The following is a 26,793-nucleotide window of genomic DNA, read 5'->3' on the forward strand; positions in this document are numbered from 1 at the left end:
AGGCTGCGTCGCTCTGCAGCCCCGGGTCACGTGAGGGCCCCGCGTCACTGCCAAGCTCGCTCCCCCTCCATCCCCCCCCCCCAGCTCGGGAGGCCAGAGCCACAGGAGGCCCCGCCCCCGCCTCCCGGCCGCCAGCGCTCACCTCAGGCCCCACCCGTCACTCACGCGGGTCCGCACCAATCTGAGGAACCACAAGTGGCATCACCGTCAGGAGGTTGGACATCTCCCTTCCCGGTTACCAGGGAGAGTCTGCACCATCCTCCTTGGTTCAGCACCACCACACCCTCATCTCGGCCGTCTGTTTGCTCTCTTCTTTCCATCTGTATAAATCCTTTCTATTAATTTCTCTTTATTTTCTTTTTAAATATTAATGAGTTTCACCCACAACTAGTGACTCACTCTTGAAATCCTGGCACTGTAGAAGCTGAAGTAGGAAACTCACCATGGATTGAGACCGGTGTAGGTTATAGAGTGAATTTCAAGTCAGTTTTGGCCACACAATGAGACCCTCTTTCAAAACAAAATTTCTTTCCTCAAATTTTGAAAAATAGGAGATTTTATTTTTGACCAAAATGTTTGAAATTGGCAAAGTAAAAACCAACAAAACAAACATGAAAAACAAATGATCTCCTTTGCTCCACTCAATATATTACTCTGATAGTCACAAACTATTTTTAGAACGTTATAGTTTAATTTTTTTTTCTGAAAAACTTGAAAACAGAGGATCTCCTTGAACAATTTGTGTATTTAAAATCAGCTAAGTACTCAAAGGAGGAGGTACAGGATCAAGTGGAAGAGCAGGGATTGAAGAGGGGATCGTTTAGGGGCTGCCTCACCTGGGGGTCCACCCCATGTGCAGCCACTGGGCCCAAGCACTATAGCTGATGCTGTGAAGTGCTTGCTGGCAGGAACCAGATAGGGGTGCCTCCTCAGGGACCAGAGTTATGCAGCTTAGCATGCTTACAGGGGATGAAGGAGCTAAAGGGGTTGTGGCCTCATGGAAACAACATTATCGACCAACCAAACCCTCCACAGCTCCATGGACTAGAACACCAACCATTGAGCACGCATTGAGAGGCCCATGACTCCAGTTGCCTATGTAGCAGAGAACAGCAGTGTCTGACATCAATGTGAGAAGAGGCCTTTGGTCCAGGGAGGGCATGTTTTCCCAATGTAAGGGAATGCTAAGGCACTGAGGTGGAGGGGGTGGTTGGGAGAGGGAGCACCTTCATGGAAGTGAGTTGGGGTAGGGGGAGGAAGGGGATAATGTTTCAAATGTAAATACAGAGTATCTAATAAAAATTTTAAATAAAATAAAAAATAAAGACTATCTCAAAAAAAAATTAATGAAGTAAAATCTGTTAAGTATATTTTAAGAAACAGGTCCAGTTGTTATAGCATAGTAGTTTGTTGTAAGCAATCTTTTCCCCTTCTGGAACCAATACCAAGTATTAATAAATAATTCTGTTCTGTTTTATCCTATAATTACCATAATTCTTCAATTGTAGAAAGGCTTTTGCTACCAACTGAAAATGACTGGCTATTACTATGGATAGCTTTAAGGACCTAAGCAAAGAGTAAAAGCTATGAGGGTTGAGGGATCAAAGATAAAAAGAGATTAGGAAGGCGCTGGTTTCCTTACCATCAAATTCCAGAGACCCTCATTTCCTACATTCAGGTAGTTTCCTGTTGTATATTTCAAAACAACATGGAGAAATCACCTTTGGTTTCTCTTCTCCAGTTCTTCCAGAAGTCTTCCCCTGGACCTTTTAGTATTGATTAGAGGTCTGCTCCCATATTGGAAAGCACAAAAGTGTCCTAAACTTTTGTAGATTCCATGTAAATTACACAAGTGTCTCTTGGGTGAGGGGAAAAGGGGCTTCCTAGACTGCATGCTTTTCTTTTCATCCATCTCCAGGAGAATCCTATGTTCTGGTTGTTAACTCTTTGTGGACTCTTATCATAACTGCTTCACCTCCAGTTCCACTGAGACAGAAAGATCTCTGTGAATTTGAGGCCACACTGGTAAACACAGCAAGTGCCAGGCCAGCTGGGTCTACATAGTGAGATCCTGTCATTAAAAAAAAACAAAAACAGGCCAAGAAATACAAGCTGACAGGAGCCTGATATAGCTGTCTCCTGAGAGGCTCTGCCAGATCCTGACAAATACAGAGGCAGATGCTCACAGCCAGCCATAGAACTGAGAACAGGGTCCCTAGTGGAGGAGTTAGAGAAATGATTGAAGGAGTTGCAACCCCATAAGAACAACAATATGAACCAACCAACCAGAGCTCCCAGGGACTAAACCACTATCCAAAGAGTACACATGAAGGGACCCATGTCTCCAGCCGCTTATGTACCCAATGATGGCCTTGTTGGGAATCGATGGGAAGAGAAGTCCTTGGTCCTACCAAAGCTTGATGCCCCAGTGTAGGTGAATATCATGACTAGGAGGCAGGAGGGAGTTGGTAGGGGCACCCCCATAGAATCAGAGGGAGGGAAGATGAGACAGGGGGTTATGGAGCGGAAACCGGGAAAGGGGATAACATTTGAAATGTAAATAAAATATATCCAATAAAAAAAGCAAAAAACAATTTTTTTTTTAAATCTCAAGAGAATCACATAATGATGGTGCTCTAGAAAAAAAAAAAACAATAAAACAAACAAACAAAGAAGTAAGTCCAACCTTAACACATAGCAAGAAATCATCAAGATTAAGGGAGAAATTAATGAATCATCAACTAAAAGAACAATACATGTAACCAATCAAAGGTTTGGTTCTTCAAGAAGATTAATGATCTTCACAACATCTTAGCCAAACTAACAAAAGAGAGAAAAAACTCAAGTCAATAAAACCAGAGATGAAAGTGAAGTTGTTAAACAGAATTCAATTATGAGACACATTGAAAAGTTTTATCCTAAAAAGATGGAAAACCCTAAAACAATAAATAAATTCTCAACTCCTATGTTCTACTGAAATTAAATCCAGAAGATGATACAAACAAATTAAAAAGAAACCCAGACAGCAATGAGATTGACAGCATAATTATAAGTCCACAAGGCGAAGCCTTGACTTTTGAATTCTATCAAACATTAAAGGAAAGCCTAATACATTGCAACACTTCTGAAACTTTTCCACAAAATAAAAACAGAAGGAGCAATAAAAAGCTAATTCTAAAACATGGAAGAAAATTACTAAATATAGCCACCCTGCCTCATCTCAAATGAAAAAAAAAGCTAATTCTATGAAGCCAGTTATAATTCTGACAACAAATCTGGATAAAGATATAACAGAAAAAGAAAACTACCAGCCAATTTTCCTGGTGAAAATCCAAGCAAAATTTCTCATTCAACAGGACTGGGTGCATTCAGATGTAAGGGTTATGAGCAGTTGATAGCTTCTCGGGGAGAGAGGGTCAGGTTTTTAAAGGGTACTACTTCTGGCAGGCCGTCCACACTACAATGGATGCCTCCAGAATGAGAAGGATATGGCCAACAAAAATGGAGTTAGGGAGCAATTAAAAAATTTAAAAAGAACACCAGGATAAGGGGAATACTCAAATATTAATTTAAAAATGAAAAATAAAGGTAGCTATTTTCAGAGAAAATACTGATCAGTGTATGTATGTACAGGCATATATATATGCATATGCATGTACGTATATATTAATCTATTAGTCTCATGAAACTAGCATAGTAAAATATGGCACACTAGCTGACATAAAGCTACAAAAATGTCCTGGGATAATTTGGAATAGACAAAACATTAATCAAAACAATAAGGACTATTTATGACAGACCTGTAGCCAACATTAAACTAAATGGGGTAAAACAATGTTTCCTCTAAAATTTGGAAGAATACAGGGTGCCTACTCTCTCTACTTTTAATTCAATATATTTCTTAGAGGAATAAGGCAAGTAATATTCAATATATTACTTAGAGGAATAAGGCAAGAGAAAAATATAAAGGGGATAAAAATATGAAAAGAAGAAGTCCAATTATCCCAATTCACAGACATAATTGAATAGTGAAAAGAGTCTGACATTTACAGTAAAATTAATGCAACTGGAAATCATTAAATAAATTAAGGTAGACTCAAATAAACAAATACTATATGTTCACTTTCATATATCACTCATAGCTTTGGATGAGTGTGCGTGTGTGTATGTGTGTTTGGTGTGTGTGTGTGTGTGTGTGTGTGTGTGTGTGTTTGGTGTGTGTGTGTGTGTGTGTGTGTGTGTGTGTGTGTTTGTGTGTGTGTGTAGACCATAAAGCTGGACATGGGACCATGAGAGGGAAAGAATATTGAAGAAGAGGTGGCACACAATAGAATACTTGTGACACAGAAACTTCTAGAAGTGGAAAGTGTCCAAGTTAGTGGAGGAATGAGGAGGAGAGGGTTGTTTAGTAAAAACGCATTTGTAAATGTTATAATAGAACCTAATAATTTTATAACAATTAAAATCTTTAAAAAGAAAATCTTAAAAGGTATATATGGTCTTAATACTTTGGTTTTAGATTTTTGACGTCCAGATTATAAGAAAACAAATTTCTGTAGATTTAAACCACCCAAACTGCAGTACATTTTTTAAAAAAGCTCTAGACAATTTAAGGCATCCAAATAAATATACACAGTTCTGTCTGCAAACATATAAACACAAATGTTCCCTTTTCTTAAATAATAATCTTTATTTTCCTTTTCTAAGTGATCCCGGTGTTTATGGCAAATTTTGTACTTTTAGTGGTTGAACATATTTTCAGAAGTTTCCTTTCATTATAAGTACAATGTCAATAATGGTTTCCTTACTCTTATTTTTTTATAGCAAGGATTGTTACAGTAATACAAGCACATATATAAGGATGGTTTTTCTGTGTCCTTTAATGGTATGTCTTACCAACTATGCTGTTTTTAATTTTGAATAAGTGTGTATGGCTAATAAAAGAATATTATCTCATGAAATATTTGAATGATACTTTAGGCACACGGGACACAGCTTTAACAGGTTTAGAGAGGATGTTCAACTTGTGAAACTATATAGTCTTCAGGAGCAGAACTGTACCCTATGGTTGAGTCTAGGACTTCAGTATGCACAGCGGTATTACCTTGGAGGTCCTCATTCCCATAATATGGTCTTCTCCAGTAGATTTTGAAGGGATTTAACATAATCAGAAACATCAATAGTATCTTCCAAGCATGATGCAATTATAGTAATCTTACAGCAACTGAGATTGCTTCCACTGGGCCTGCACAAGACTAAGCCTCTCATTAGTCAACCACAGTGAGGGGTCTATGCTTCTCTGATAAACTATTGGCTACTGAAGGACTCCTCTAGGGGATAGTCAGTCACGGTCTTTAACTATGTACCCCACAGCTACCTCAATGGATAGTTCTAAACACATGGTCACATAGATGTCCCTGTTTATGCTGGGTGGGTCACAGTGCAAAACAAAATATATAAATACGAGACAAGGGCTCATATGTAGGAGGGAGTGTGAGCAGGAGTAGGAAGGAGATGTGACAGGCTGAGAGTAACCAGAGTATATTATAAAAATATGAAATGCTCAACGACATTAATAAAACTTGTAGTAAAAGAAAACATAAGAAACATGGATCCTCAACTATGTGGCAAACATAAAAAACAGTGAGAGTCTGCTCCACAAGATAGGCTTTGGCTTCCAGGATGAAACTAAATATCCTAGTTTGTTTACAAGGAAATTGTTGTACTAGAACAAAATCTCAGCAGAGGTCTGAAGAAATAAGATAGCGACACCCAGGAATTTCTTCTTGGTGTGCTATTCTTAGGATCTTGGACTTGTCTGGGTGAACGTATCCTCTGGGATCGTGTCCTGTACCTGGAGAAGGTAAAAAAGACAATTGGGAGATCAGCAGATACAAGAATACTAGCACTATTCCCAGGCTACCTAGCCTATTCTCACTTGACTTGAATTTGCAAATGTCACCTTGAGCAAAGCAAAGCCTTGTATAGCTTTGTTGTAATTCCACTGGTCATCATGAAGGCATCTGTGACAGAAGATGAACAGGGATCATCCAACAAGAAAAGATAACACTGACAACAAACACAAAGGCATTTCCTGATCTATGTGACAGAAACCTGGCTCTACATGTATTTCAAGGTATTCACCAAAATGACCCTTCTGCCATAATATGAGCAAGTTCCTGAAAATCCAAATTTCTCCCATTAAATGAACAGGGTCTTTAGATTTCAGAATGGTCAAATAGCCATTTTCAATGGTTAGTTAGCTTACTGTCTACTGAGAAGAAACTGTTCAGTAAGATAGTAAATGAAAAGAAATAAAGAAGAGAAGCCTGTATGTTCCCATAACTCAGTCTCCTACCACAACCTCATGCTACGTTAACCATGTGCTCACAACACTCACTTTTGAGACCTCTCAGTATTCACCCCAGACTGGGCACAGAATGTAGGCACCATCTCCTGTTGATCTTGAAAGAGGGAAGGAAAATAGCTGGAGGAGGATGTGGCCACAGCGTTGGAGGCACTGGGAAGCCCATAGACATTCCTCACAGACAACTTGTCGTTGATGATGCAAAGGCTGGAGGGAAAATATTCCTTGAGATTGATGGAAGAACAACTGTCATGCTGTCACTCTCCAGAAACCGGATGTTTCCAGTATCCCTGGTTGTCTATGACATCCCCAGGGAGTGAGTCCACTGTCTATATTACTAGAATGGCAGGTTAAGCTTTTCTTAAGAAATGGTTTAACCCTAGCGGTGGTGGCACATGCCTTTAATCACAGCACTCGGGAGGCACAGGCAGGCAGATCTCTGAGTTCAAGGCCTGCCTGGTCTACAGAGGAGTCTCAAAACAGCCAGGGCTTTACAGAGAAACCCTGTCTCAGAAAACCAAAGGTGGGGCAGGGGAGAAAGAGTGATTTTATGTTTTCATCTTGCCTTTTATCAGGTAAAAGGGTGGACAGTATAAGCAACATCTTTAGAAAACAGCTATAAATGGGGAATGTGACTGGAACAAATTCGCAAAACAAGTGAGTACCAGTCTGACTCCAAAGTCTGCCCTGTTAACTGCCATACTGGCCCATGCTGGGGTGAGAGCGCCCATTCTCAACCAGCACGTACTCTGAATTGTTGTCACAGGTAGCAACGAAGATCCGAGTGAAGGCATGAACACACCCTTGAGAGTTGCCTGTCACTTTGAGAACAAAACAAAAGAAAGCATCCTTATATAGTTACACATGCTTTTCACCCTCACAAAACATTCCTCAGTCAGGGCCCTATGCCGAAAAAGCCCGGGACCACTCAGTTAATGGAGTCAGGGGTCTTTGATGAAAATGGGGTGGGAGCAACAAAGGTAATAATCCACTCATATTGATGGGTCTCCTGCCACATTCTGGACCCTGTGAAAAGTAACTTCCAGTGTTCACTTGGGCTTTGATCCACATCTGTCTGGGGTGGGGGTGGGGCAGTTGGCACTGTTTGCAAACAGGAGAAAAGCAAAGGCTAAGCGACTGGCCCAAAAGCACAGAGTAAGGATCTGGAATGAGAGCCAACAACCCTGCAGCTCACGTGCTCTCCCTCACCCAGGAGCTGTGCAGCAGACAGGCACAGACCTCGTCAGAGTAGGAAGGTCTGAGGGCAGGGGAGCAGAAGGGAAGGCACACAATGGGGGAGCTGGGGATGCTCAGAGATCAGGAAGCAAGGGGTGACCTGGAAAGGGGATTCTACAAGCACTCACCTTCCTTAAACAGCCCACTAACAGAGAAGCAGAGCATTGTTTCCTGAAAAGGAAGAAGGCACACAGGGGCTCAGGGTCCTGCCTAACTTTCTACTCACCACCAGCTTTCGGAGTGTGTGATGTGCCCCATGGAAGGAGCAGGTACTTACTGTTTGGAAACATATGTCCACAACGAAGGAGGTGAGGTCATGTTGAGTTTTGGGCAGCGCACGAAGGAAGTGAATAATGTCACATTTCTTGTGCTTCAGCAGCTGCCTCCGAATATCTGTAAAGAAAGAAACAGAAAGATTTGTGTCCTTGGAGTTGCATGTGATTTGCACTCACAGCATTCCCCAGTCAGAGACCTAAGCTAAAGGGTCCGGGAACAGACAGCTGAAGACAATGTTGCAGGAATGGGGAGGGCAAAACCAGGAACCTTAACCTCTGGCATCTGCGATTGTGCCTTCTATCCCCCTCTATCTTGCCCAGTCTTGCCCACCACACACTTACAAGGATCCTTGAGAATCTTCATATTTCTGCTATACATGAAGTACTCACACAAGCTGCTCCTAGAAGAAAAGGAGGAAACAGTTGTGGTGGTCCAGCCAGTGTGATGGTTCCAAGGGACTGCCTGTATCTGCTGGAGAACAGAGGGCAGTGATCTGGGTCAGAGTTTGAGCTGAGTGTGCCACTCACGAGGATAAGTCCATGAAGCTCAAAGGAACGGTCAACGAGAAGCAAGCCTCAGCATGGTAAGCATTGAGGAGTCCCTGCCGATCTCCACTGTCATAGATGAAGTAATACCTTTGGGGGAGGTGACAGCGTGGGATAATCTCATTGGTTTGAACCTTGAATAAGATTTCATAGCTTTATATGTTTATAATTTTATAGCCTCCCCTCCCCCTACCATCCCTCCCTTTTGTCAGATTTCCAGAGGTACTTACTGATGCAGGAACTGTAGGACCAGTGTTTTTATGTACTCAGATCCAAAAAAACTTCCCTGAAATAAAAGTGAACAGGATGTAGGTGTTGACCCATTCTTATACACAAATTAAAACCTCTCTCCTCACCTTGCAAATTGGTAAGGTCTTATGATCTTCAGGGCCAGAGAGAGTTGGTTTATGTAATTTCTGTCCACCCTGTGGGAGGCAAGAGAATCAATGCAGAGCTAGAATGTGATGCTGGACGATAAAGAAAGGGGTGGGTTTACAGGAGCCTTAGAAATGTCATTGGAAGTAGTACAGTTGGGATCATGGCTTGCCTTTGGCAAGTTCCTCTATGAATCTGAATCACTTCTCCCTATCTCTTTTGAGGCTTAATAGACAGCTACAGAAAGGTTAACTTGAGCAAGACCACATTAGCTTTCAGAGAAAGTTGGTTACAGTCAGTCTCAGCTACAGAAATCAATAATAATAATAATAATAATAATAATAATAATAATAATAATAATAATAAAACAGACTTACCAGGCTTAGTAACTTGGGGAACAATTCCAGAATTGAACTATCAAAAAAAGTAGCCTTATTAAGAATTGTGCAGTATATATGTGCATATAAACATGACACAGCATTCCATTAATATATAAGTTAGATGGCATTTTTGGTTATTCATCTATTGACATATAAATATAGGAACACTGTTGGGATTCTGTAAACCCCACCCCACAGTTACCTGGTCACAGCCAGGTATACTCTGGCCCAGTTACCTGGCACTATAAAGGGGGCTGCTTGCCCCATCCCCCCTCTCTCTTTTGCTCTCTTGGAATCTCTTGGCCTCTTGGCCTTTTGCTCTTCCCCCTTTGCCCCTCATCTCCCCATTCTATTTCCCCTCTCTTTCCATGTGCTTCTACTTCTCTACTCTACTCTTCTCTTCTCTTCTCTTCTCTTCTCTTCTCTTCTCTTCTCTCCTCTCCTCTCCTCTCCTCTCCTCTCCTCTCCTCTCCTCTCCTCTCCTCTCCTCCTCCTCCTCCTCCTCCTCCTCCTCCTCCTCCTCCTCCTCCTCCTTCTCTCTCTCTCTCTCTCTCTCTCTCTCTCTCTCTCTCTCTCTCTCTCTCTCTCCCTCTCTCTCTCTCTCTCTCTCTCTCCTACCCTCTTAACTCCCCTCCCCATTCCCTGAACAAACTCTATTCTGTACTATACCATCATGTGGCTGGTCCTTCAGGAGGAAGGGATTCCCAACATGGGTCCCCCAGACACATTCCCCTTGCCCCCATGCCTCACCACACCTCCATGGGCCATATCCTCCCCCCCTTTCATCTTTTTTCTTAACAAACACTGTTAAGATCATACAAATATAATTGAAAGTAAAAGTTCCCTCCTTGTGGAACAAGAAAGAGGCTTGTCTTTCCCCCTGTACTCCCCTCTCTTTTATGTTGTTGGGTAGCTCCTACACATGCTGCTCTGGTTGCTTTCTCCAGGCTAACATCACAAGTAGCCACATTGGAGGAGCCAGGGTCAAAGGACTCTTGCCCCCTCCTTAGAGTCCCCACAAGAGGAAGTTTTACAGTGAGCAAGATGTGAGATGGGAACCCAGGACCCTGTGGTGCCCACCATTATAGAGAACTGAGCCAGGAAGGGATATAGCATGACTCAGGACTGACTCAGTAATTGAAGTCAGGGAGATGGTGATGGAAAGGAAATGAAAGTAGATGAGGGAGATATCAGGGAAACATAAGAGAGTGGAAGCAAAGGACAAAGATGAAGCCACACAACAAGAATGAGAGATAATGGTACTCTCTACCTTTCTCAGCACTGAGAGGTGTCGGCAGTGGGATATGACCTACATGGTGAGGCTCAGGTAAAAGCTTTCTATCAGGTAAGGCCTCCAGCTTTGAGGCCACTCCTGCAAATCTGAATCTAACATCTGATTCAGGGAAATAAAGTACGAAGCTTCCTTCCACTTGCCCCTTAGACCAGCAGACAGTTCACCAATCAGACTCAGACTGCAGTTAAAAGAGCTCCTTTGCAGTGGTCCTCTCCTTCACTTTCCCTAGGCTGCTCCAAAGACCCAAAGCAAGAGAGAAGGCAAGACTTCACAGTATTGGGTACCACTGAATTCAGGCTCATTTTTTTTCCTATGCTAGACTTACTCTGGGAACAATGAAGGAGTTTGAGAGACAAAGACATTCCCAGAAGCAGGCATCTCATATGGTCACTATGTTCTCTCTTGGAGGTATCTTTCTACTTGTGCCTGTTTGAGTTGGAGTCTAATCCAAGGAATCAATTTATGTCTCTCAGGCTATGCAGAGATCATCTTTTACATTTGGTAGGATTATGAGCAAGGTGGGTAGATAAGAAAAGAAAGAAAGGATGGAGGATTCTTTCTCTACATGACACTCTTGCTCCAGGAGGCTCTCTGCTCCCTGCCATAGGCCCACACCTAGATCTTTGATTCAGAGAACCCATGTTTTCCCTCCAAGGAGAAATGAGCCCCCAACAGTAATCCAGAGTAAGTAATATTAGCATCATCCAGAACTCCTAGCCTCATCCTAGCATAAGAGAGCTTTCAGAGAAGCCTGGGACAGATGAAGGGACTTCATGGGAGTAAGAAAATGGGAGCTCCAGTTAGGCTAGAGGAGGAATGGCATCTTTCTTGGATAGACTAAGTGTTCAGACATAGGAATCACACCCCTGACAAAGGAAAAAATGGGAGGGTCAGATGGAATGAAGAACCGTGGGAACAGGTGAAGATACAGACAGAGGAGAGGATGAAGTTGGATCCTCCAAGAGAACCAGAACTACTCCTCTTGTAGATAAACTGACTTTATGTTACTAGACTTATCCGGCATGGTACTACTCAGAGAGCTTTTGTCTGCACATATCTCTCCCGAGGCTTGCTCCATGGCCATCTCCCCTTCAGGGTTCACCTGTAGTTATAAGAATAAATTCATGGATTAAGAGAAGTGAAGCAGATGTCTAAGCCCTCAGCTCTTTCCCTTGCTCCATTACCAGTAACTCCACTTCCCTGCCTATTGTCAACACTCTGATGATGGCTTCTGCTCTCTCTTAGAGGAACAGAGTGGGGAGGAGCAATAACTGAAATATAAATAAGATAAGTTAAAATAAAAAAAAAACCTCAGTATTATCCCTCATCTTATTTTTTGTAGAAATTCAGTTTTCCAGTAGTAGGGGCCATTGCTATAGTATTTAGCAAGCCAGACATCTGACAGGATTTGTTGTTAACTCTGGTTCTAAGACAAAAGCCTTAAGGGGGAAAATCAAGTTAATGATACTACAGGGAATACTTGAGACCAATCTAACCACTAGATAATCTCTTCTGTCTTACTCTCAAAAACAGTGACAAGTATAAGCTATTACCTGTGTCATGTTTTCTTCGTGGATATTATGGGAAGAATCCATATACCTTCTAGGAATCAGTGCCAAGTCAGCAGGATGGGTCATCAAAGCTTCAGGAGGCAAGAATAGGTAATCAGAAGACTGAGACAGTGCTACCTAGACCCTTCTTTCCTCATTTCCTCTAGACTGACTAGGGTCATTCATACCTTGGTCAAAGGGGAGTCTCTGCCTATTAAGAACTCGCTGAGAAGTAGCACCCTGTTGGTTCATAGTCAGCTGCAAAATTACAAATGGAATTCTGTGACTCTGAGGTGGAAGTGATAAAAAGATAGGGAAGAAGAGATAGGTTCAGCTGTGGCTATACAAATGGTATTAAGTTTACATTACCTTTCCTTGATCCATCTTCTCTGACTTCAGCTCTGTCACCGAGTGGAGTCCCTCACAGGGGCTAATGCAGATTGCTATCTGCAGTGAACACGTGAGAGTCTGTGTTGGCACCAGAACTGAGAAGGCACGGGATTATAAAAGATACTGCCCCCTGGCTCACAACATTTCAGTGACACTCTTGACACATACCTTATTATCAGTCTCATCTCGAATCTTGTCACTGAGAGCCTTCAGCATAAAGGCAATGTTGGGATTATCAACAAAAAAATGGGCCTGCATTTTTTCGTGGTGAAACTGCAAGGATAAGGGTGAGCTAGGCAGAATGTGCAGGCAATTGTTATGGCTAACAGTGTCCCTATCGGTCCTGCTTCCTCTCATCCTCTATGGTGTCCTCTCTTACCTGCACTGGAGTGAAAGGGCTGCTGCACTGGCTCTGAATCAAATTCAGCAGCCACTCCTTATCATATTTTCTGCCAAAGGGAATCTAGGATCAAACACGAGAAAAGAACAGAAGACGACATTAGCCAATTGGAACTGAAAATTTTGACTTAATCAGACAATAGTGTCCAGCTTATAACATACTCTGTTTACATTAAAAAAAATCTAGAAAAATGTCAACAAATCTATTGTGGTAGGAAACTAACCAAGAGTTGCTTTAAAAATTCCATGACACAGAGAGGGGAGAATAAAAGAGATCAATTATAAAGGGAAACACGAAAGCTTGATGTGTTTGACAGTCATGCTGACTGGGATAAAGGTTTCAAAGATGTGTCACCAACTATTGTTAAGCTATACACTATTTTTTAAATAAATTGAACAACTTTATTATAAAAAAAAACAAAGATAAATGTACAGATTTTAAGCATTTTGCATAAAATTATATGAATATATTTTTGTCAGTACTTGATTTTTTTTAAAGGTTTGGTAGTGTGCATTAAGGTCTTACTAGTTACAATGAGCATAAAGTACATGTAAAACAGGATGTAACCTGGAATTACTCAAAGTTTTCTTGGTGTGTAAGGATTAAGCATAATGGTTTTTCATTTTCTTCTTTTTTTTGGACTTTGTTTTTTCTTGAATTTCATATAGTCTGTGAGTTGTTTCTGGGGTGTTCAGAGCTTTCTGGAGTGAGCATCCCACTATCAGTGACTGCATATTATGTCTGTTCTTTTGTGACTGGGTTATCTCACTTAGGATGATATTCTCTAGATGCATCCATTTTCTTTTTTTCAAAGTGAGAAATAATTTTTATTAATATTTGAAAATTAGTTGCCAGAGTTCTTATGTGACTCATGGTTCAGACACATGGAACTATGAAGATTACTATCAGAAGATGAAATGAGATAATTTATTTAGATACAATGAACACATTGATGTCACCATACCTCATTTCTACCAACAAAAAAGTAATTTCACTAATTTAAAAAAAACACAGAAACATGAATGAAAATATTAAATGTATGTTCATAGTATCTAGGCTTAAGTTTTACATCCAATAAGTACATCCAAAACAGCAACTAATGATCCTTAGATGAGAAATTAGTTAGAAATTGTTCATTGGCAGATATTATTTGGAGAATGTAAACATGTTTTTTTCTGTCAAAATCCCAATTCTATTTTATTTTTAGAAAAATCTATCTGAAATGTCAATTTGTAGAAAATTAAAAAAATAATAACTTGATTAAGTTGCAAGAAATAGGCAATCAAGTAGACCCAAATTCTGGCATAGATTCAGTAAATGATATCTCCGTCTAACCCCCACTTTTTTTTTTTTACAGATTTTAAACATTTTTTGCTTAAAATTATACATTTTTGTCAGTACTTTTTTTTCAGATTTTAAAATAATTTTTACATAAAACTATATGAATATATTTTTTAGTTCGTACTTGATTTTTTCAAAGGCTTGACAGTATGCATTGAAAACCTAATAGTTACCATGAGCGTAAAGTACATGCAAAACAAAACGCAACATGGAAATAGTCAAAGTCTTCTTGTTTTGTGAATATATGTATATTTTTTTGTTTTCTTTATTTCTTGGACTTCATACAGTCTGTGAGTTGTTTCTGGGGGAGTGCAAGCCTCTGGGGTTAGCATCCCACTATCAGTGACTGCATATTATATCTGTTCTTTTGTGACTGGGTTATCTCACTCAGGATGATCTTCTCTAGATGCAGCCATTTTCTTAAGAATTTGGTTAAGTCATTGTTTCTGGTGGCTGAGTAGTATTCCATTGTGTATATGTACCACAATTTTTGTATCCATTCATCTTCTGAAGGACATCTGGGTTCTTTCCAGCTTCTGGCTATTATAAATAGAGCCACTATGAACATTATGGCGCATATATCTTTGTTGTGTATTAAAGTGTCTCTGGGGTATATGCCCAGAAGTGGAATAGCTGGGTCTTCATAGTACTATATCCAATTTTCTGAGGTATCGCCAGACTGATTTCCAAAGTGGTTGTATTAGCTTGCAACCCCACCAACAGTGGAGAAGTGTTCCTCTTTCTCCAGAGCCTCGCCAGCATCTGCTGTCATCTGAGTTTTGTATCTTGGCCAATCTGACTGGTGTGAGGTGGAATCTCAGGTTTGTTTTGATTTGCATTTCCCTGATAGCTAAGGATGTCGAGCACTTACTCAGATGTTTCACGGCCATTCGGTGTTCCTCAACTGAAAACGTTTTGTTTAGCTCTGTACCCCATTTTTTAATAGGGTTATTTGATTCTCAGGTGTCTAGCTTTTTGAGTTCCTTGTACACCTTGGATATTAGGCCTCTATCTGATGTGGTGTTGGTAAAGATCTTTTCCCATTCTGTTGGTTGCCGTTTTGTTTTCTTGACCATGTCCTTAGCCTTACAGAAACTTTGCAATCTCATTAAGTCCCATTTGTTAATCTTTGACCTTAGAGCTTGAGCCATGGGTGTTTTGTTCAGGAAATTTTCTTCTGTGCCTATGTGTTCTAAGGTTTTCCCTACTTTCTCATTTAATAGTTTTTGTGTATCTGGTTTAATGTGGAGATCTTTGATCCACTTACACATGAGCTTTGTACAAGAAGATAAGAACGGGTCTATTTTCATTCTTTTGCATGCTGAGTGCCAGTTGGACCAGCACCATTTGTTGAATAGGCTGTCCTTTTTCCATTGAATGTTTATGCCTCCTTTGTCAAAGATCAGGTGACCATATACATGAGGGCTCATTTCTGAATCTTCTATTCTATTCCATTGATCCACATGCCTATTTCTGTACCAGTACCATGCAGTTTTCAGCACAATTGCATTGTAATATAGCTTGAGGTCAGGAATAGTGATTCCCAAAGATGTTTTTTTGTTGTTGAGGATGGATTTAGCTATTCTAGGTCTTTTGTTATTCTATATGAAATTGCACATTGATCTTTCCAATTCCTTGAAGAACTGGGTTGGAATTTTGATGGGGATTGCATTGAATCTGTAGATTGCTTTTGGTAGGATGGCCATTTTTAAGATGATGATCTTTCAAATCCATGAGCATGGGAGATCTTTCATTTTCTGAGATCCTCCTCAATTTCTTTCTTTAGAGATTTGAAATTCTTGTCATACAGGTCCTTCACTTGCTTAGTTAGAGTCACACCAAGGTATTTCATAGTTTTTGTGACGGTTGTGAAGGGTACCTTTTCCCTAATTTCTTTCTTCACATGTTTGTCCTTTGAATATAAGAAGGCTACTGATTTGTTTGAGTTAATTTTGTATCCAGCCATTTGCTGAACTTGTTTATCAGCTGTAGGAGTTCTCTGGTGGAATTTTTGGGGTCACTCAAGTACACTATCATGTCATCGGCAAAGAGTGATGTTTTTATCTCTTCCTTTCCGATTTGTATCCCCTTGATCTCCTTTTGCTGTCTAATTGCTCCAGCCAGGACTTCCAGTACTATGTTGAATAGGTAGGGGGAGAGTGGGCAGCCTTGTCGAGTCCCTGATTTTAGTGGGATTGCTTCAAGTTTCTCGCCATTAAGTTTGATGTTGGCTGTTGGTTTGCTGTATATTACTTTCATTATGTTTAAGTATGGACCTTGGATTCCTGTTCTTTCCAGGACTTTTAACATGAAGGGGTGTTGGATTTTGTCAAATGCTTTCTCAGCATCTAGTGAGATGACCATGTGATTTTGATCTTTGAGTTTGTTTATATGGTGGATTATGTTGATGGATTTTTTATATTAAACCATCCCTGCATCACAGGAATGAAGCCTACTTGGTCATGATGAATGATCGTTTTGATGTGCTCTTGGATTCGGTTTGCATGGATTTTGTTGAGTATTTTTGCATCAATGTTCATAAGTGAGATTGGTCTGAAGTTCTCTTTCCTTGTAGGGTCTTTGTGTGGTTTAGGTACGAGGGTTATTGTAGCCTCAAAAAATGAGTTAGGTAGTATTCCATCTGATTCTATCTTTTGGAATCGTTTGGAGAGTATTGGTGTTATATCCACAATAAATGTCTGATAAATTTCTGCACTGAACACGTCTGGACCTGGGCTTTTTTTGGTTGGGAGGCTTTTGATGACTTCTTTTATTTCTTTAGGTGTTATAGGGTTATTTAGATGGTTTACTTGGTCCTTGTTTAACTTTGGGATCTTATATCTGTCTAGGAATTCGTCCATTTCCTCCAGATTTTCCAATTTTGTGGAGTATAAGTTTTTGTAGCAGGATCTGATGATTTCTTGAATTTCCTCAGTTTCAGTTGTTATGTCACCACTTTCCTTTCTGATTTTGTTAAATTGTAGACTCTCTCTTTGCCCTCTAGTTAGTATTGCTAGGGGTTTATCAATCTTGTTGATTTTTTCAAAGAACCAACTCTTGGTTTTGGTGATTTTTTCAATGGTTCTTTTTGAATCTATTTGTTCTATTTCTGCCCTAATTTTGATTATTTCTTGCCGTCTACTCTTTTTGGGTATATCTGCTTCTTTCTGTTCTAGGGCTTTTAACTGTGCTGTCAGGTTGCTGATGTAAGCTCTCTCCAGTTTCTTTTTGGAAGCACTTAGGTCTATTAGTTTTCCTCTCAGTACTGCTTTCATTGCATCCCATCGGTTTGGGTATGTTGTGTTTTCATTTTCGTTGAATTCTAGAAAATCTTTAATTTCTTTCTTTATTTCTTCTTTGACCCTGCTATCGTTTAACAGAGCATTGTTTAGTTTCCATGTGTATGTGGGCTTTTTGTTGTCTTTGTTGTTGTTAGAGACCAGCCGTAGACCATGGTGATCTGAGAGGATGCATGGGAGTATTTCAATCTTCTTATATCAATTGAGGCTCGCTCTATGTCCAATTATGTGGTCTATTTTCGAGAAGGTGCCATGGGGTGCTGAGAAGAAGGTGTATTCTTTTACTTTAGGATAATATGTTCTGTATATATCTATTAATTCTAGTTGGTTCAAAGTCTTTGCTAGTTTTGCAGTGTCCTTGTTCAGTTTCTGTTTCCCTGATCTGTCCATTGGTGAGAGTGGGGTATTAAAGTCTCCCACTATTATTGTGTGGGGTGAAATATATTTTTTGAGCTTTAGTAGGATTTCTTTTGTGAATGTGGGTGCTTTTTTATTTGGAGCATATATGTTAAGGATTGAGAGTTCCTCCTGACAGATTTCCCTGGTAATGAGTAAGAAGTGCTTTTCCTTATCTTTTTTGACAACTTTTGGTTGGAAATTTACTTTATTCGATATTAGAATAGCCACTCCAGCTTGCTTCTTGGAGCTGTTTGCTTGGAAGTTTTTTTCCCACCCTTTAACTCTGAGATAGTGTCTGTGTTTGTCTCTGAGATGAGTTTCCTGTATGCAGCAAAAGGCTGGATTTTGTTTATGTATCCAGTCTGATAGCCTATGTCTCTTTATTGGGGAGTTGAGTCCATTTATGTTAATAGATATCAAGGAATAGTTTTTTCTGTTTCCTGCTATTATTGCTTTTGTGGGTTGAGTTGTGTCTGTGTCTTTTTCTTCTTTTAGTTTTCTTGTTTAGGAGTTTTCTTGTTTTTACTAGGCTGTATTTTCCCTCCTTGTATTGGGTTTTCCACCTATAATTTGTTGTAGTGCTGGGTTTGTGGTCAGATATTATGTAAATTTTGATTTGTCTTGAAATATCTTTGTCTCTCCATCAATGGTGATTGATAGTTTTGCTGGGTATAGCAGCTTGAGCTGGCACTTGTGTTCTCTTAAGAAGTGCATGACGTCTGTCCAGGCTCTTCTAGCTTTCATAGTCTCTGTTGAGGAATCGAGTGTGAGTCTGATTGGTCTGCCTTTATATGTTACCTGACCTTTTTCCCTTACTGCTTTTAGTATTCTTTCTTTGCTTTGGGCACTTGATGTTTTTACTATTATGTGTCGGGAGGTATTTCTTTTCTGGTCCAACCTATTTGGAGTTCTGAAGGCTTCTTTTATGTTCGTGGTCATCTTATTCTTGAGGGTAGGGAAGTTTTCTTCTACGATTTTGTTGAAGATATTTACTGTGCCTCTTAGTTGATACTCTTCTCCCTCTTCTATTCCTATTATCCTTAGGTTCGGTCTTCTCATTGTGTCTTGGATTTCTTGGACATTTTGGGTTAGGAGCTTTTTGTTTTTTGCATCTTCTCTGGCTGTTTTGTCTATGTTTACAATGTTGTCTTCTGCCCCGGACATTCTCTCTTCGATCTCTTGTAATCTATTGGAAATGCTTGCTTCTGTATCTCCTGATTTTTTTTTTAGGTGTTCTACCTCTAGGATTATCTCTTTTATTGTTTTCTTTATTGTGTCAATTCCCATTTTAAATTGTTAAATTGTGTTTTCCTGTAGTTCTTTGAGTTTTTTTGTTTTCTCTTCAAAAGCTTCTGAATCTTTTTGCTTTTTGCTTTTTGCTTTTCCTCCCGTTCTTGTTTAATTATCTCTATCAGCATCTTGAGGTATGATTTCAGGTCTGTGTCTTCCTTTTCTGGAGTGTTTGGAATTCCGATGTTTGCTGTTATGAGAGAGCTGGGTTCTGGTGTTGCTAGATTGTCATGGTTTCCTTGGAATATACTCTTTTGCTTTCCTCTTGCCATTTTGTTGTCAGTGATATGTTCTTGCCTTTCCCTTGTATCTGGTCTGTGTCCCTGGATCTCCACTGGTCCAGGTGGCAGATGGGCCGAGCCCTGTTCTATGCCTCAGAGTCGCCGGGTGGGAACAGAAGTTCCACAGTTCTCTTCCTGGGCGCTGGATCAGGCAAGGCTGGGCAGGGCAAGGCAGGGGGTGCACTTGCTGTGTGCTCTCCGCAGAGATCCCTCCGCTCCCCGGCAGCCTAGGTCTCCCACTCACCAGTTGTTCAGCCTTTAAGAGCTGCCCTTCCGGGTGGAAGATGGGCCAGGCTCCATGCATCCATTTTCTTAAGAATTTCATAAAGTCATTGTTTCTGATAGCTGAGTAGTACTCCATTGTGTAAATGTACCACACTTTTTGTATCCATTCATCTTCTTAAGGACATCTGGGTTCTTTCCAGCTTCTTGCTATTATAAATAGAGCTGCTATGAACATTGTGGTGCAAGCAATACATTATTTTTAGGACTCTATTTTTACATGTATTTCTTTATTTTGTGCATGTGTGTACATGTCCCTCTCTTCAGACACACCAGAAGAGGGCATCATATCTCATTACAGATGGTTGTGAGCCACCACGTAGGTTCTGGAATTTGAACTCAGGACCTCTGGAAGAACGGTCAGTGCTCTTAACCACTGAGCCATCTCTCCAGCTCCCAAGTTATATACTTTAAGTGCATGTGTAAATTTTCCTTTTAGAGAACCATAAAAATAAGAAGACCCAAGCATATTTTTCCAAGCTTTAAAGCAATATCTAAAGATTGAACAAATTTCATTATTTCGTTCACATCACCTGTAAATTTTCCCAGATAGCCTTTCCTTTCATTCGGGTGGTTTCCTTTGATAATCCAGATATTTAAATCAACATTCTTTTAAAATGTTAATAACTGTATTTTGTATTATTTCCCTGATTTTTATATTATAACCATAGTTTCATTTAAAAGGCCATAATAAAAGACCTTACCTAAGGCAGACCTAGCTTTTTTTTCTTTACCAAGGACTCCAAAGACACTGTAACAACAACCTTCCCCAATACAGACACAGTTTTAGCAAAAAAAAAAAAAGGCCTTCTAATAGAGAGTTGTTATATCTTCTTAGCATTTATTTCTTCTTTTGCTTATACATAAGCCCCTGTCTTCTTTTACCCTGTTCTCTTTATATTCCTTCTCTAATTTTTTCCTTAATTGATGTAGCATGTGGGCACCTTCATCAACTCCTCACCACCCAGAAAAGCACCTAATGACTCAACACAAGTGAAACACAATTCCTTTCGAGCCTTCTTTTAAGTATTAGATAAATTTTGCTGGGGGCACTTACTGTGACCTTGAACCAGTTCTCTGAAGTATCTTCTTGTTTGTCCCTCTCTGTTGTTCTGTCTGGAGGTTTTGGCAGCCCCTCCATGTTAACACGCATCTGATTCCTTTTATGTAAATTGACTCTCTGATGATGAGACAGAATGCCATATGGAGTGCTGTGGAAAAATGAAGGGAAAATAGTCCATATATACCTAGAAATTCTCCAATAGACCATTTACCCCACTTATACCTGCATTACCCAAAGGATGCTCGACAACTTGGAGGTATAAACAACATACTTAACCACAATGTTATGGATTTCACTGACTGGTATATTTCAGCCATTTTGACTGATCACTTACTATCTTCCTTGATTATACATGGGAGAGTTACTCATTGTTGGCTCTCCATATTGCTGCTGATAAAATGAAGTACGCATTGTACCACTGATGTGCTCAGTCGAGTTGAGAAATCTCTGTCGGAAAATATGCCGGCATCTCATTCTTCTTTGAAAGAGGCTAGTTTCAGTACTGTGACCTTAAATTAAAATCAATACAACAAGAAACAATTTAAAAAAAATAATCTTAGGAAAAATATGATGGTTAACGAAGGTCATTATTTGTTATAACCCACCCCCAAAATAAATCTGTGAGCAGTGAAAGAAACATTAAATCTTTCACTGTGCTTCCACTCTTGGAAGATGAGAGGCAGGGGACACTCGTAGCTAAGGAGAAAACAGAGGTAAAGTTTGGGTTGAGTAACAGGTCTGTGATGTTACTAACCGACTTGTACTTCTCAGGCTGAGTGATCTGAGATAAATTATGTTTCATTCCCCAAACTTCATTCTCTCTTCTGTTTGAATAATAGTAAAAAAATTATATTGGAAGTTTTTTTTATGGTTCAAAGATCAAAGGCAAACTCCCTGCTTGAAAGAAGAACTAGACAAGAGATACCATAAAGCAGAACAAAACATACAGGTTTTGTCTTGCTCACATAATATCCTGTAAGACTAGACAAAGAGAAGGAAAGAAATGAAAGGAAATGTGGTAAGCATATTTAACAGATCTTGGTTAAGAAGTTTCCAAATTTTAAAAAAAAAAAAGCATCAAGTACAAATAAAAACATTAACAGAAGAAAAGGGTGCATTGAGAATAAAGAGATAGCTCAGTACTTTAGAGGACTTGCTACTCTTATGGTGAACAGTAGTTCGGTTCCCAGCACACACATGGTGGTTCACCACCATCTGAAATTCCATTACTAGAGGATATAGAATATCTTCTCCTGACCACCTTAGCCACCAAGCACACACATGGTGCACATTCATACACGAAAGCAAAACATTCAAGAACATAAAATAAAATAAATCTTAAAAATGTAAAGTAAAATAGAAAACAGACTGGGGAGATGACTCATCCTGGAAAGGGCTAGCCACCTTTTCTGGCAGCTGGAGTTCAATTCTCTAGACCCACATTGTGGGGGGGACCAACTGTTCTCATCAAGTTGTCCCTTGACCTCCAAACATGTACCTACAGGCATACAGAAAGGGAATGAATGAATGAGTGCTCAAAAAAAAAAAAATCCCTTTGGGGTCAAATAGCACATACATAATATCAGCCTCTAGGAGGAAGATAAAAAATACTGGCACATGTTCAAAGTCAACTGGTCTGCATACAATCATCTGTGCAGTTAAGGAAAGTCAATGACACTGATGAATTTGTAGGCAAACCAAAGTACTTAGTATATAATACAATAAGTTTTCTGGGACATATATGTATATCTTGGATGTATATTATAATGAAGACTAGAAAAGAGAAGGGAAAATATTAAAGGGGATTTGGTAAGCATGTCTCACATATAATGAAAATGCATGTCAAATCAGGTGAGGGTGAATGCAACAATAATGTTGCAATATTCATGTATTGTCTGAGGGCAGCTTAGAAACAAATGTGTAGCAAAATAGTGTATTTGGACCAAATTATACCTATGATTTCATTAAAAGTAGGCTAAATATTCCAAATCAAAGTCAGAAAGGGCCTGATTACATAAAAAAGCATTCCATCAGCTAGATATGGTAGAACATGTCTGAAATTCACCACGTGGGAGGCTGAGGCAGGAGATTCAGGAGAGCAAGCCCAGCTTTAGCTACTTAGGGAGTTCAAGCCAACCTGGCCTACATAGTGAGATCCCATCTGAGAACAAATAAAGGATTCTGTCAAATGTTCCTTTAAATACATAAAAATTCTTATAAATAAAATTTAAATACAAAAGGCAAAATATTCTCCCTTATATGTGGACACTTAAAGACTGAACTCATAGAAATAGAAAGTATAATGTGATTACCAGAGATTATAAGCTGGAGAAGGAAAATTGGATAACAAATAATTCATGTGTACAAGATAGGCTGTCCATTAAGATTTTCTAATATTTTCTTAAGATTTGTGTGTTTATGTACACATATAATGTTTTTATGTGTATCTGTCTATGTGAGTATTTGCACACACGTGTGTGCAGGCACTTCCATGCATGTTAGGAGGCCTGAAAGGAGCATCAAGACCCTCAGGATTAGAGTTACAACTGCTTGAAGGAAGCCTTTCTTGCTACATGAATGTTAAGGCTGGAACACCATTTCCCATGATAGCTCTGCAAGTGTTCTCAACCACTGGTCCATCTCTCTAGTCCGAATTTCTAATGCTCTGCTACAATTTACTACACATAGAGTAGTCATATTCAACAAAAAATTATATATACATCTAAAAGTATTTATAAAATAACAAAATATATATCATTTTTGTACTAAGCAACTACAGGTTTATACTGGAAAGAAAAGCACATTTTAAAGAAAGAAGTTCCATGGGGTTGGGGTGTATCACCTCCCTCACATGCCTAAGTCTCTAGGTTCCATGGCCAGCACTGCACAGACTAGGGGTGATGGTACTCTTTTGTAATTCCAGCATTCAGGAGGTAAAGGCAGAAGAGTCACAAGTTCAAGGTCATCCTTGCATACATAAGAAGCTCAAGATCAGACAAAGCTACGATAATCACTGTCTCAAACAGGAGACAGAGTGGGGAGGAATGAAATAGTAGAGGAAAAGACATCTTAGTGATAAAAGTTTCAATTATCAAGAAGAAAACTTTCCAATCTTTCTTTGCATGCAAATCTTAATATAAAGAAAGGTTTTTCTGGAGGAAAAAAATTAACTGGGCAAATAAACAGTTTGAGTGAAATTTCACCTCATCACATTATATAATAATAGATAAACCTATCAGACAACAGTTCATTTGCATGAGGACTATTAAACCAATATTCAAAACGAAGCAGGCACAGTATCACATGCCTGCAGTCCTAGATACTTGTGAGGGAGGGGCAAAGCAAAAAGATCGCTTTAGCCCAGGAATTCAAGAACATCCTGCGATGTAACTTATGCACATATGCATACATGTACAAAATATGATTTTATATATTGTACATACATATATAACAAATTTACTTAATTGAGGTGGAAACCTACACACAAGTAAAACATTTCCAAACAGTTCACATGGCTGGTCGTAAAACAAGCACTTCTATAAGGATAATTGCAGTGGTCTGAATAACTCAAGTAGATTCAATGTTAATGTTTGCTTCCCTGTATAATTCCCTTCTAATACTAGTATTAATCTAAAAAATATTAATTTCCACCAAACCATACTCTAGGTCATATTTCCTATTTCTCAGATCCTAGGCCTGAAATGATCCAAAGCTCAATCAAGTCTTTCTTTTTAACCAGGGGTGGGAGGTGGGTAGGAGGTGGGGGGGCACACCTCACTTCTGTTAAATGCCACAAGAATGGAGGCTTTCCGTGAAAGAAACAGGACAAGCACCTCAATACTCATTCGATCTTTGTCTTCTGGAGAGGGGAAAGTAAACAGCTTAGGGGGGGTCCTGCCACCCTGACCCCACCCTGTTTCTGCCTAAAGAGGTCTCCTAAGTGCCATATAAGTAAAGGGCAGCCTCACTTCTGTCCTAAGTTCTGGGCAAAGACATCATGCAGAGCAACTCACCCATGGTAGGTCCTGAAGTGCCTACTTACAAATGTCCTTATTGTGCTCTTCTAGGTGGTCTAGAGCTGAAGAACTGGCAAGAGCTTTCGAGAATGGTGACAGCCAACTTCAGACATCAATTACAAGATGGAAGCCCTTACAAGAAGTTTCATCCCGTAGAGCACAGGGAGGAGGGCTCTGGAGGTGGGCAGGGTAGACCAACTTTCTTCCTATTTTTACTGCCTCCTCAAGTTTCTACCAGTGAAGCACCCAGGGAGTTCTTACACACTGAGCCACTGCTATACCAGAAGCCAGCAAGAGTATAAAGCCTTGAGACTCTGGTACTTGTTGCTACAAATGCCGGGAACTTTGCATTCCCTGATCTTTATTGGCTACATTACACTGTGTTCTTTATTCTTTGTGAGCTCCGAGTGCCCACTATGAACTTATGAACCTATGAACCAGGCACTGTACTTTTGCATCAGATCTGCTCTCCCCTCCCCGACTCCTCGAGAAATTATCTGATCTTAGAATCACCAGCTGACTAAGGTTGTGGTGGCTTAATGGGGTACAAATTTTGTCTGATGATATTCACCTGTTACCTTGAGAAACAGTAGAACTAAGAACCCCATGGCAAAGGGTGAGCCCCTAGTGTTCTGTTTGAGTAGAGTCAACTAAACACCCTTTGTTTTCTTAAGTTAGAACAAAGTAACAAAATATTCTAAAAAGTGTCATATGGTTGGAACTTACACTCAACTCATTCCTGAGGCAGAGAGGGGAGCCCAGAAAAGGAAGTGGAGAGAGAGAAGAGGAGAGGCGCAAAGTTTATTGAATACTTCTGATGTTTAAGTGAGACTAGGGTAGAAGTTGTCACTGTGGAGAAGTGTCTCACTGATTGTAGACAGGAATGAAGTTCCAAACCTGTCAGGCCTCTTTCCAAGAAGGAGGTCTAGATTCTAGTGTATTCACAGACTCTCTCAAAATTCTTCTCAAACCTTTGTCTATGTCTGCACGACATGTGAGATGAAATCTGGCCACTGAATGAGTGTGAGTATGTGAGTGTATATACATCTAGGGTGAAGACAATATAATATGTGTACAACAGTATATGACCAGTTTTCTCTCTCTCTCTCTCTCTCTCTCTCTCTCTCTCTCTCTCTCTCTCTCTCTCTCTCTCTCTCTCTGTGTGTGTGTGTGTGTGTGTGTGTGTGTGTGTGTGAGGGTGGACACTAGAGAGAGATCAAGGACATGTGCGTGTGACAGCCATAGAACAACTTAAAGGAGGTGGTTCTCTCCTTCTGCCATTCGAGCTCAGGGAAATCGAACTCGGGTCTACAGTCTTGGTATCAGGCAGCTCTTTCTAGTTAGATATCTCTGAAAGCTTCATAGAAATTTTTTATAAGCTGTAAAATTCTATGGTTTCAATGTTTGTGTTCTCTCCAACCCCATGCTAAAAGGTAACTGCCAATGCAATCATTTTAAGATGCGAGGCAACTGAAAGGTGAGACAGCCACAGAGCCTCTGTACATACCTTTGGAAGGAGCATGTCTATATTATCAGCATTTCAGTGTGATAATGATGGGATAGATTTTCTAGAAAGCAGAGAGAGAGGGCCACTTCCAGATTCTATTCTCATGCTGCTCTCATAAGTTTGAGCTCACTGTCCTCCACAACCGTAAGCACTGTTTGTGTTTATGAATCATTAGCTTTAAGAAATTTCATTATCAAAGCCCAATTACAAAAAAGCCCAATTAGGCTAGAATAGTAAATAAATGTGAACTTTTTCTTGCACTTTATTTCATTCCACACATTTCTAGTTAAACTCTAATTACATCACTTTCCCCTTTCCCTTTCTTTCTTCTGACCCTTCCCAAGTCACCTCTCTCCAACTCCTTCCAAGCTCCTTCTCATTTTTAATACGCTCAAATTAATAACCCTTTTCACTGATTATTATTGGTATACACAGGTGTGTGTGTGTGTGTACAAGTGTATAACTATGACCTGCAAAAGCCATTTTTATTGTGAATATGGTA

At 39.9% G+C, this 26,793-nt stretch overlaps 1 protein-coding gene across 1 annotated transcript in view; it reads right to left on the reverse strand.

The window, feature by feature from the left end:
• Window positions 1-5,800: 5,800 nt before the first annotated feature.
• The window catches only part of LOC308415026 (nuclear RNA export factor 3-like), a gene marked incomplete at both ends in the record, with an annotated part of 42,962 nt that continues 21,969 nt past the window's right edge, over window positions 5,801-26,793 (reverse strand). Inside the window, 18 exons of the mRNA XM_080910149.1 lie at window positions 5,801-5,854; window positions 5,963-6,023; window positions 6,401-6,574; window positions 7,116-7,188; window positions 7,732-7,774; window positions 7,881-7,996; window positions 8,221-8,279; window positions 8,407-8,514; window positions 8,655-8,710; window positions 8,781-8,849; window positions 9,177-9,213; window positions 11,472-11,575; window positions 12,027-12,115; window positions 12,212-12,311; window positions 12,576-12,686; window positions 12,793-12,876; window positions 20,763-20,916; window positions 21,103-21,277. Of these exons, the coding sequence (XP_080766275.1) occupies window positions 5,801-5,854; window positions 5,963-6,023; window positions 6,401-6,574; window positions 7,116-7,188; window positions 7,732-7,774; window positions 7,881-7,996; window positions 8,221-8,279; window positions 8,407-8,514; window positions 8,655-8,710; window positions 8,781-8,849; window positions 9,177-9,213; window positions 11,472-11,575; window positions 12,027-12,115; window positions 12,212-12,311; window positions 12,576-12,686; window positions 12,793-12,876; window positions 20,763-20,916; window positions 21,103-21,277 (1,667 nt within the window). The remainder of the gene's footprint in view (window positions 5,855-5,962; window positions 6,024-6,400; window positions 6,575-7,115; window positions 7,189-7,731; window positions 7,775-7,880; window positions 7,997-8,220; window positions 8,280-8,406; window positions 8,515-8,654; window positions 8,711-8,780; window positions 8,850-9,176; window positions 9,214-11,471; window positions 11,576-12,026; window positions 12,116-12,211; window positions 12,312-12,575; window positions 12,687-12,792; window positions 12,877-20,762; window positions 20,917-21,102; window positions 21,278-26,793) is intronic.

The sequence above is a fragment of the Micromys minutus genome (assembly GCF_963924665.1).
Source record: "Micromys minutus genome assembly, chromosome: X".
In the NCBI taxonomy this organism is placed as follows: Eukaryota; Metazoa; Chordata; class Mammalia; order Rodentia; family Muridae; genus Micromys; species Micromys minutus.